The 12,822-nt window shown below is 39.6% G+C and overlaps 1 protein-coding gene across 5 annotated transcripts in view; it reads right to left on the bottom strand.

Annotated features, from left to right (window-relative positions):
• mocos (molybdenum cofactor sulfurase) overlaps positions 1–12,822 on the bottom strand; it is a 156,390-nt gene that overhangs the window by 94,831 nt on the left and 48,737 nt on the right. For all 5 annotated transcript variants that reach the window (XM_069911833.1, XM_069911826.1, XM_069911856.1 and 2 more), the window contains exon 5: positions 7,351–7,427. In XM_069911833.1, coding sequence (XP_069767934.1) covers positions 7,351–7,427 — 77 coding nt within the window. The remainder of the gene's footprint in view (positions 1–7,350; positions 7,428–12,822) is intronic.

Here is a 12,822-nt window from a genome sequence, read left to right on the forward strand (position 1 = left end):
GTTACGCTAAAGTTGTATAAGACATTGGTGAGGCCAAATTTGAAGTATTGCATGCAGTTTTGGTCACCCAACTGCAGGAGATATCAGTAAGATAGAAAGAGTGAAGCTCATTCATGATGTATAATTTGATTTCTTAAATCTTCCAAAGAACCATAAAATGTTACAGCAAACAGGCCTTTTGGTCCTTTTAGTTTGTGCCGAATTATTATAGTGAGGCGCTGTATTTTTGAAGGACAAACCAAGAAAGGACATACACAGTAAATGGAATGCTGTCGAACAGAGGGATCTGGGAATATATATACATTATTCCCTGAAAGTGGCATTAAAGGTAGATAGGGTTATAAAGAGAGTTTTTGATACATTGGGCTTCAGAAATCAATGTATTGAGTACATGAGTTGGGATGTTATAGTAAAGTTGTATTAGACATTGGTGAGGCCAACGTTTGAGCTATATGTGCAGTTTTGATCACCTAACTACAGAAAAGATATCAATAAATTTGAAAGAGTGCAGAGAAGATTTACCAGGATGTTGCTGGGACTTGAGGAACTGAGTTACAGGGAAAGGTTAAACAGGTTAGGGCTTTATTCCCTGGAGTGGGGAAGAATCTGGGGAGTTTTGATAGAGATATTCAAAATGATGATGGGTAAAGAGAGATTCTGTAAATGAAAGTAGGCTTTCCTATTGGGGTAGGGAAGATGCAAACCAGAGGACATGGGTTAAGGATGAAAGGGAAGATGTTTGGGGTAATATTGGGGGAACTTCTTCACACACAGTGTGGTGGGATTATGGAATGAGCTGCCGGCTGAGGTGGTGAATGTGGGCTCCATTTTAACATTTAAGAAAAACTGGGACAGGTACATAGATGTGAGGGGTGCCCATTCAGAGCCAGCTCTTCAGCGCTTGATATCCTGTTTTGTGGAAACTGCCAAAATGTTTGGCCTGGAGGTCAGCCTGAAGAAAACTGAGGTCCTCCATCAGCCAGCTCCCCACCATGACTCCCCACATCTCCATCAGGCACACAAAACTCAAAACGGTCAACCAGTTTACCTATCTCGGCTACACCATTTCATCGGATGCAAGGATCGACAACGAGATAGACAACAGACTCGCCAAGGCAAATAGCGCCTTTTGAAGACTACACAAAAGAGTCTGGAAAAACAACCAACTGAAAAACCTCACAAAGATTAATGTATACAGAGCTGTTGTCATACCCACACTCCTGTTCGGCTCCGAATCATGGGTCCTTTACCGGCATCACCTACGGCTCCTAGAACGTTTCCACCAGCGTTGTCTCCGCTCCATCCTCAACATTCATTGGAGCGACTTCATCTCCAACATCGAAGTACTCGAGATGGCAGAGGCCGACAGCATTGAATCCATGCTGCTGAAGATCAAACTGCGCTGGGTAGGTCACGTCTCCAGAATGGAAGACCATCGCCTTCCCAAGATCATGTTATATGGCGAGCTCTCCACTGGCAACCGAGACAGAGGTGCACCAAAGAAGAGGTACAAGGACTGCCTAAAGAAAGCTCTTGGTGCCTGCCACATTGACCATCACCAGTGGGCTGATATTTCCTCAAACCGTGCATTTTGGCGCCTCACAGTTCGGCGGGCAGCAACCTCCTTTGAAGAAGACCGCAGAGCCCACCTCACTGTCAAAAGACAAAGGAGGAAAAACCCAACACCCAACCCCAACCAACCAATTTTCCCTTGCAACCGCTGCAACCGTGTCTGCCCGTCCCGCATTGGACTTGTCAGCCACAAATGAGCCTGCGGCTGACATGGACATTACCCCTCCATAAATCTTCGTCCGCGAAGCCAACCCAAAGAAGAAGGCAGAATAATTGTTTGGCACAGACTTGAAAGGCCAAAGGCACTGTTTTGTATGTTATAGTGTTGTCTGATTCAATGGATCTTGGAAGCAATTTTTACCTATCAAACTTATTTTTCACCATGTTCCAAATAAATTGACCAAACTGTTTAATTGGATTGGTAACCACAAATCTATCTCCATTTTGTTACAAGCCCAGAGGACCCCAAAACCCAGCAGCAATAGATACTCACCAAATGGTTACTTAAACAAAAGTTGTTTTGAATCATCTTTAAACATGAAAACAGGATCAAACTTTAATTTATTACTATTAACTTAACCCCCTTCTAATTCTAAGTGCATGTGTATGTAATGTGTGTGTAGGTTTAGAAAAGTTCTTTGATTCACAGTCCAATTGCACTTCTCATTCCTTGAAGTTTACTGGTTGCAGGCAATTCTTATACTGTGCGCAGAATTTAACATTTATAAAGTTCACCAGGCTTTGGTCCTTGAAAGGTAAATGGTTACTGCTCAGGAAGGTTCTTGTCAGTTTTCACAGAGAGATTTGTTGTTTGCTGGACACCCACAAATGATTCCTTGTAATCAGCCACTTCAGTGTCTTGTGGAAGAAACTTGCCCATCAGGGTTCTCCAGGTGATAACCTCTTTATTTCAGGTCATCACAGAGTTAATTTTTGTTTCATTTATTCAAAGTGAAACACTAGACAGCCAGTCCTCTCCTCTTGCATGAACCACAAGGGCTTTGACCAGGCTGAACTAAGCACTCACATCCTGTCTTCCAAATAGGGTTTTCCACAAGCTTGCCAGCTTGTCCTGTTCCAGTCCCAGCTGCTGTTCCTGACTGTAAAACTCCAGAACTGATCTCTGCCTCTCTCTCTGAAAAAAAAAGCCTCTTTGACTCTCTCTGCTTGCAAAACCACATGACCCTATTAGAACAGCAAGTTCCCCTCCAGACAGCCTGCGGCTCTGAGAGTTCTTTCATCTGTTGTCTTTTTGTAAGCAACAATCCATTAGTGAAGTCTCTTGGGCACTCTCCAAAACTTTTGCAAAGGCTCTTGACACCGGCCAGCCTGTCCAGCATGAGCAGAGCTTCAGTATTTTAAATAAGATCTGTTTTGAAGTGTTTGTATATGACCTACAATAAAAAACCTGCCCCAATTTTTCTCCCAAAAACATAGCTATATACAATACAAGCACAACATAATCTGTCACAATTTCCTAAAATCACCAGTTCTGTTTTGTAACGATTGACAATTTCCTGAGAGATTAAGGTCAAATTGAAAACAAGGAATTCCACATGGAAAGACCTAAATGCAAATGAAAATTAATTCATGAGTGCAGCTCAGTCCAACACACAAACCCCCCACAACTTTCACCAACTCCATTTACATTTCCCGCTGCCTCAGAAAAGCAGCCACATATTCAAAGTCTCCTCCCACCCTGTCCACACCCTCTTCGCCCTCCTGTCAAAATAACTTGCACTCCTCCAAATTACAGATTCTTTCCTGCTGTTATCAGTCTCATGAACCTCACATGTTCCCAATGTTCCCTTATTCTGTTCTAACTGATCTCTCTTTCTCTTTATAACGACGCACTCCATACTGTGTTTTTAAACTGTACAGGTTCACAAGCTGGAAAATACATTTTCTCACTGTACTTCAGTTCTTGCAACAATAAACTTTAACTTGAGTTTGAAAATCCTCACCAATATTTCATTTCCAAGACGTTCAGCAAGTACTGAACTATTCACCTCTGATTCACAACCCATTATTGTTCAGAAAAAAAAATGATGTTCCTTCCTTTAACTCAGCTGGAATCGTGGAATTCTTTGGCATAAAGGATTCTGGAAACACTAACTCCAGGACTGCAGGAGAATTTAAAAAAAGAGCTCTACTGTCACCACTTAAATGCAAGTGATGGGAAGGAATGTGAAATGGAGGTCCAAATAAAATGCAAAATGCCCCCATAAGCAACAGCTCGAGAACAATTCAAAAATAAAATTCAAGATTTTTTTTGTCACATAACATGTAATATTACATAAAATTGCCTTCTGTCTGCCATAAGGTAGATAAAGTTGCCATTAGCTTTACCCTTACAGAAAGGGGAGCAAAACAGAGTCCTTTTAAAATTATTGCTTGTTGATTTGCCTCCAGCACTCCCACAGCCTCGCAGACTACGGTACGATCCAGCGGCAACCTGAGTGGCAGATCAAAACGTCCGAGACAATCAGTAAGCCTTCAGGTCGTCTGGGAGCTCTCCTTGCCCTCATCACCCTCTTGAATCCCAGGTCTGATTACCTGGTTCCCATGAGCAAGTCTTCAGCAGTCTGCAGCCTGTACAAGTCCCCCAACCAAAAGTTGCCCACAGTCTGTGTGGATCCCTCAGCTGCCACTGTGGTCACTGTCCAGTAAGGCCATTTCCTCTGCTTTTCCTTTTTTATGCCTTGTGCCAGTTCACTGCTCGTCCAGAGTCTGCAAACCCTCATGGCCGCTGCCAAGCACAGGTGCCACAATCTTGGAAATAGACTATGGTGTGGGATACTGTCAATTCCTCCAACAGGTTGTTTAATGCCTTCGCATTTGGACTGAGTGGGAGATTGAACCCTTCGGAGCAGAGCTGTGTCTCTACTCTCCCAGGCCCACACTAGCTGCAGAGCTCCATAACTGCAGCTCCATCAGCACCACCATTTTAAAATGCACACAGATGCACAAATGTGTCAATGGATAACTAAGGAGATTACAGACAACCCTGGAGGAAGATTAGATGAAATAGCTTCCTTGTCATTTCAGTGACTGATATAATACAAGTAGCTAAAGGGAAATAAAAACATAACATTTGTGTTATTCAACCAGTTAAAGTTCTGACCTTCATAAATCACCCATAGATTGTTATTAAATTAAAAGAAATTATGATTGTCAAAATTGTACTAATACACTACAGCTTAGTCCTTGGTTCTACATTGCTTTGTGTCATTGGAAATAAGAAATCTGAATAAGCATACCAAGGGAAAAGCACTGCTGCAAAATTATGTCAAGAAGTTGCAGTAGTGATCACCAAGTTCATTGCCCCAGTAAAAATTGAGGACAAAAGAGATTGCATATGGACAATGGAAACAAAGAAAAAGGCTGCTGGAGGAACTCAGTGGGGTTGGCACCATCTGTGGAAGCAAAGAGATCATTGACATTTCAGGTCATTGCCTTGCTTCAGAGGTGAGAGTGTGAAAGGGAGATCAATAGTATAAAGAGGTGGGGGGGGGGGATGTAGCATGATCTGGCAAATGACAGGTGGATCTAGGCAAAAAGTAGATTCTTATATGAAAATTTACACTTGTCCACATTAGATGGGAGCTGCATCAATCTTGGATTGCAGTTGAATAATTTGGAATCCACACTAAGTAAACTCAAAGGTAATGGACGACTAATGTGTTAAATAAGTATTCAATGTTTTTAAAATTAAAAAGGGAAAAAATGTGAAGGAATATGCAACTATAGTGAGGGAGGATCCCAATTAAGTACAACATGAAACTCACTGCAACGTCATCATTGTTTCTAATCAGATAAATTTTCCTCAGATTCTGAACAATTTTCATTATGCAATAAAATATTAATGTTGTAAATTTAATAGCTATGTATAATGTATAAATATTTAATAGCAAAATATATTTACATTTCAACTCCAATTATCTAGAATGGTCAGGACCAAATTCCAGATAATTTTTTTGGAAAAATTATCATTTGTTTAAAAAAACGGCCCAGTCACAACAGCAATCACTTGTAGCAGGGTTTAAACAACAACAAACAACAAGGGAAGGGTTTTTTAGAATTAAAATAATGTTTAATTCTCACCCCAAAAAAAAGCTGGCCACCCCCAGGAGCCCGAGGTCCCCGCTCCTGAAACCGGGAGTCCGACATTGCCAGTCAGTTTGGCTCCAAAAAACATTTTGGATCAATGAGAATTTCTGATTTGTTTCAGATATCCTCAATTATCCGAAATTTACAAATTTTTTCGGATGAATGAGGATTTCAGAGAAAATGATTTAGTATAATCGGAGTTGTACTGTATTACATTTAATCATTTTGAGAATAATTACTTGCTAATCCCTCCATTATTTTTTTAAACCCATTATTATTTTTTTTAAACACACATTTGTATTACCTTTTTCATAAATTCCAATGTTTACTTGTGATTAAATAATAGTTAAATTATCCCATTATCAATATTCTGGGGGTTACTATTGATCTGAAACTGAATTGGAGTTGCTACACATAAAATGTAGCTGCAAGAGCAAATTAGAGGTTAGAAATCATTCAACACATATCTCACAACCCAACTCCCCAAAACTTGTGCACCACTGACATGGGTCAAGTCAGGAGTGCGATGGTGACTGAATGAGTGCATTTTCCACAATACTCAAGAACTTGACACCATACTTGACACTTGATAGTCACCCATTCACAGCCACTCACCAATGCACAGTTGAAGCAATTTATACCACCTAAAAATGCAATTAATTACTCATCAAGACTCCTTGGCCACAACTTTCAAACCCATGACCAAATGGTCAAAGCCAGCAAAAGTAAGAGAACAGCACCTTCTGCAAGTTGCCCTTCAAGTCACATATCATTCTGAATTGGAAATAATTTGCCCATACTTTCCTGTTGATGACTCAAAATCCTGCAATTCGTTTCCTTAAATTATGGGTATACACACAGAGGGCAGCAGTGCTTCAAGGTGACAACTCACCACCACCTTATCAAGGGCAATTATGGATGAGCAATTAAAGGCATCCCCTGAGCTTTGAAATCTTATTCCCTTTAATAAATACAAATGTAATTCTATTGTAGAAAAATAAAAACAAAAACAGCCACAGGAAATATGAAATGATGGAGAAAAAAAAAACACCCAGAGAAAGTTACAAAAAGCCAGTCAAAGTGTTGAGGGTGAGCCCTTCTTTAGGAGTGCTGAAAATCAGGCACTCACCTGAAGAAGGGTGGGGGGTAGGAGGTAGGAGGAAAGAAAAGGAGAAGGGGGAAGGGAAAACACAGGCCAACAGATCTGAGGAAATAGGAAGATACAGATGAGAGGTATCTGCATTCATCTATTAATATCTACCCATTACCCTGTGTTCCTTCCCTTTCCCTACCCACCTTTTTATCCAGGCGTTTACCTAATATTCAAAACTGCTGAAGAAGGGCTCAGGTCCAAAACATCAACTACCTTTGACTTTCTAGGTCTGCTGCATGACCCAAGCATGTGCCAACTTTTTTTGTTTACCTGCTGGAAATGCTCAGCAGGTCAGATAGTTCCCTGGATTCAAAATAAAGTTAATACTTTAGGTCAAAGGTTCTTTGTCACAAACTATGAAAAAAAAGATCAGTTTTAAGATGCAGCAAAGCTGTCATTTTTATTGCTCATTATTACTGATTTTTGTAACTCTCATTTGCTCATTCACCACCTTCTAACTGAATAAATGTTTTTACTGCATTAATAAACCTTCAATGCTACACTTTATTACTGACCTGTAATTTTTTCCAGTGCATTAAATCCATGATTTACTGCTATTATATCAAGAAATGAAACGGTGCCATCCTCAAACCTGGAATGAAAATTGTATTTTTATCAAAAGAGAGCATTCAATAAATTAATTGAAGCATTTAGCTCCAATTTGATAGCAATGGCTTCATTTTTAATTTGACATTGACCTTATTCCTCCACATGCTAAAGCTATTATCAATCCGAGACCTCCGCAGCACGCCAAAGACATACATTTGCCGAAAAGACACTGCATTTGAAATTAATTCAGTACCCACAAACAGCCCAAGTACAACCATATTTATTTAAAATTTAACATTAAAGATTCCTGAAGAAATTCTTAATGTCAAAGTTAACAAAGTTTATTCCAATATTGAAAATAACTCATTTGTTAAATGCATGGATCTGCTATTTGTTGGAATTATATCCAATGTTTATGGGGTGAAGATCATTCAGCATTAAGGAATATTCTTGTGCAATTTTTTTTTTATTTTTGGGATTCAGCACGGTAACAAGCGCCTCTGGTCCACGCCGCAACAAAAGCATGTGAACAATGAACCTAACCCCATATCTCTTTAGAATGCAGGAGGAAAACAGAGCACCAGAAGAAATCCAAGCAGACACTGAAAGAATGTTCAAACTCATTACAAACAGAGCCAGATTCAAATACAGGTTGCTGACAATGTAATAGCGTTGCGCTAACTGCGAAGCTGACTGGGTTAATTTATACTTTACTCCAAAGTAACTGAATACATCTTGCTTCATTGCAACATGAAAAGTAATTGCCATTCACCCAATCAAATCCTTTAATGGCCTTAAACATCTTACCACTCAATGAAATGCAATACCAAGATGCTGATTTCATTTCATGACAGAGAAGTCAACATCCATATAATTGTTCAACACAAAAAAAAATTGCTGAAATGTTGGAAATATATAGGCCATATATAGGTCAGTATGATTCTGAAGTTTGCATTTCAGTTCAGAGATATTGTGGTATCTTTCTAGGTAACTTGACAATTAAAATATATTGGCTGATCAATATCTCAGAATGATTAAACATTCCATCTCACAACTTACACTGTGACTGCAGTGTGCAGGTCTCTAATTGGTATTTAAGGAAGAAAGAATCAGAAATAAGACCTTGTCTCCACGGATTAACATCAGGGACTTAATACACAGCATTTGAATGGAGAATGCAAAACCAAGAGGAATAAAGAACAAATTAAAAATGTTCCTTTCAAGTATTTCTGCTTCAAAAGGTTAAAAAAATTACAGATGCTTTAAATCTGAATTAAAAATAGAAGATGTTACAATTCAGCACTTCTCAGCAACTCGTGTTATGGAAAGAGAATCAGATTGAACACTTCAGGTTGAAGATCCTTTGTTTGACCTGTTGAGTGTACTGCTGATTACTTGTCTCTCTTAGAAATTTTGCCCTTTTGGCAGCATTTGATTGGCATCTTAAAAGGTTAACAACCATTTTTAGTGATGCAATTACCAACGCTGACCTCCCCTGTGTGTGTATGGACAGAGAGCGACTAAGAGAGGCTAGCTATGAATATTCAATATCATTACCATCAATGAATCCTCCACCTGGAGGATTGTCAGCCTGGAGTCACCGTTAAATATTTAATAGGGTTAGATTTATAAACATTGTGCCTTCAAAGATAAGTCTGTCTGGATAAATGACTTGCCTGCTTCCAATGTTTCCAACACACAAATGCGGCAGGATATTCTTCACTTGTCTTGCTCAAACTTAATACCACGCAGGCTAAAGCAGCACAATTGATTTGTGCTCCAAATTCCGAAAATTGATTCAATGTCACTGCAGACTGTTTATGGCTTGTGTCAGCTGGAATAACTAGATAAGAATTCCTCAACAACCTCTCACATAGGAAGACAAGACCAGTGCACACTGCCATCCACACGTTCCTTTTAAGTCACACAGGACCCCAAGTTTTGAAATATACTGCTATTCCTTCATCATTACTGATTTAAAATCTAACGACTCATCCTACAGAATTGTAAAGAAGGACATACTGGGCCTTCAACAGCTTCAGGCAGCCACCTCAAAAGGCAATTATGAATGGATACTCAATGCAATCTTTGCCAGGGGAAGCCACTTCTTGCGCACAAACTTTAAAAAAAAGTTGGGTCTCCAAACCTAGGACACCTGATCAGTGCTGTACTCTTCTTGAGGGCCTCTTCCATAGTCACCTATTGCATTGTTAAGCATCATGCACAGAACAACAGGTACTCTTGACGCAATGGCCTCAATTATATAGAAACTGCTTCCAGAGATTAAATATTTCACCCTCATTTAAAAAAAAACTCAATATCATTAAGGAAAGTACAGAGAGATACTGTGAGCGAATCAACTGTTTTTCTTTGAAGCAAGGAAGAGCCATGCTCTTTTGGGGGACACTTTGCTATGAATTGTTGACGTAAAATTTGTGGGTCTATAAAACAAAAACAAACCACTAACTTCGAGGAATAAATTCATTAGAACATTGACTGAAATAATATGCAACACAAAAAAAACCCATCACATTTTAGTCACAAAAACTCTCAATATCAAATCTCATTTTGTTCCAAGGATACATAAGGCAATAAGAGATTTTATATGCCCTTTTGCATTAATTTAGACACAAGCAAAGGAAAGTTCTGTAAGAATATGAGAGTTTCACTTGGCCAAGATCTTCATGAATTTTTCAATAATCTGCTATGAGTTGATCATTTCTCTCTCCAGAAAGGCTGTCTGACCAAATTGGTGTTTTAGCATTTTGCCTTCAGATTTCTCACAGCCGTAATACTTTTTTTGTATTAGTGCTTGATTCACTGAAAATGAGAAAGATGTTCTTCTCTCCATCAGGAATGTCATGCAGCTCCAACCAATAGCTACCGACTTGGAATGTGAATGTTGTTCCGACCACAACTGCTGATTTTCATAGAATATAGCCCACAATGATCGGCCGACCAATATAAACCAATTTGAACCTTCCCTACCGCACACCCATAACCATCTTTTTTTTATTTGTCCCTGTCTTAGAGCCTTTTAAATGCCCCTTTTGTACCAGCCTCCACAGCCAAAAAAAGTTACTTCTGACTTGTCCCTTAAACTTTCCTCCCCTCACCTTTAACGTAAGTCCTCTGATATTTCCAACTATCGCCCCAGGAAAAAGGTGTTGGCTGTCCACCCTAACTATGCCTCTCATAATCTTGAGGGATCCATAGAGGATTATGGCGACTTGCAGTCAGGGAAACCACACAAGCTGTGGGCTGCTTGAGACTGGCACTTGGGAGTCAGATGTCAGAGCCGGGATTTGAGAGGATTCTGAAGACAAGAACGGTTCCTGAAGGACCACAGGGATTGAAGGCTTCCTGATCATATCAGAGGTTTGGATCTGAAGCTCAGGATAGGGGTCTGTGCAACTGCAGAGGCTGTGGAAGCTCAAGAGGTGAATTCACGGACACTTGGTAACTTGTAGGCTCTCTCCTTTCCTTTTTTACTCACTATAAGGGGTGTCAGCTGTCAAGAGGAGGGAGATTATGTGTAATTTTTATATTCTGCACTATTACATGACCATCTTGAATCTTAAGCCACCTCTTACTCTTTGTCACTTCAAAGAGAAAAGCTCAGGCTCTGTTCACATTATCTTGTAAAGCATGTTCTCCAATCCAGGCAACCTCCCAGTAAATCTCCTCAGCACCCACTCCAAAGCTTGCACATTTTCTTCCAGTAATGAGGTGACCAGAATTGAACACAATGTTCCAAGTATCGTCAAGCCCGATGTTTAATATGCTGTCACTGCACTTGAACTCAATCCCCCGACTAATGAAAGCCAGTATATTACAAGCCCTAAATACCCGATCAACTGGCGCAGCAACCTTGGGAGATCTATGGAAATGTATCCCAAAGTCCCTCTGTTTATCTACACTGCTCAGAATCCTGCTATTAACCTTTACTCCACCTTCAAGTTCAACATTCCAAAATCTTACTTTTATCTATTCTGGAATTTCTTATTTTATATACAAATTGACCATTTGAGTTTTCATAACTTTTTTTTATATAAAGTCTTGAATTTGAGCATTTTACCATCTCGGAATTTTGGACTGCCAAGGTAACAAGGTAGAGAACCATGAAACAAAAGGTTTGGTTCACAGAACGCTGAACCTAAAAAGAATGCAGCACTTGTAATTACTAGACCTTCAAAATATATTTATTTGCATTGATCAATTTTCAACAAATAAATCTTTATCTTACTACTGGTCAATTTAGTGTAGTGCTTAACCTTTTTCACCACTGAAACCCAGGCTTTGCTCTTTCCTCTTTCCAGCAGCTTGACCTGGCTTGATGTCCCCAAGTTTCTAAATGCACGCAGTAATGTCCATTAATTTCAGAGTATTTAAATGCATCTATTCTTGGATACCATCTTCCACTTTCTTTTCCAAACTGGAATCCATGTTTACCAGCACAGATATCAGATAACATCCCTGAGAGTGAAACCACAGAAAGTCCCTGGCTCAGATGGAGTCCCTGGCTGTGTCCCAAGAACCGACATGGACTAATTGATGGAAGTATTCATGGACATCTTTATCCTCTCCTTTATATAATCTGAAGTTCTCATCTGTTTTTGTAAGACCACAATTATCTCAGGGCTGTAGAAAAATGCATTGCTCCTTAATACTTGTTTTTGGCTCCAGATTCCTGCATTTGCAATTTATTGGTCTCCTGCATTAATGACTGTTGCTTGGTGGGTCTGACATCCACCGTTGTGCTTCAGGCAGCTGGTCAAGGCTTACATAAATTCCAGCCTTCCAGACCATCTCAATGTACTCCAATTAACGTAATCACGCCTTGTCTCCCTGGCTCTTCACGGAGTCTGAAGCACTTGGATAACTAGGACACTGATGTCAGACTTCGACTTATTGCTTATAACTCTGCCTTCAACACCATGTTCCAAATAAACTAGTCTCAAAATTTCTGGACCTTACATTCAGCAAGCCACCCTCCATCTCCACAACTCGATTTAAACTTCCTGACCTCAAATCATAGTCAGTGAGAATTGGTGAACATTATCTTCACACCATAATTGTTAACACTAGTGCCCTCCAAGGCTGTGTACTTAATCTCTTATAATATTCTTTGTACATTCATGACAACATAACCAAATAACGTTGACCACATTTGCAGAAAACACCACCAATGTAAACAGATTTCATACAATGAAGAGACAGAGTACCGGAAGAAAATGCCTCCACTTCTTTTTTTTTTCCCTTTTACATATATATATTTTTAAAAAATATATTTTCATTAATTTGGAAGAGAGATGCCTCTGGTTCTTTAGAAGCCCAAGGCAATGTCCCCAATGCCTCAAACTATTTTTTTTAAAAGAATGGCCAGAGAAAGCATTCCACCTGACTGCATCACAGTTTGGTACAGGAACAGTTCCTGT

Source organism: Narcine bancroftii, chromosome 1 (assembly GCF_036971445.1).
Source record: "Narcine bancroftii isolate sNarBan1 chromosome 1, sNarBan1.hap1, whole genome shotgun sequence".
NCBI lineage: Eukaryota > Metazoa > Chordata > Chondrichthyes > Torpediniformes > Narcinidae > Narcine > Narcine bancroftii.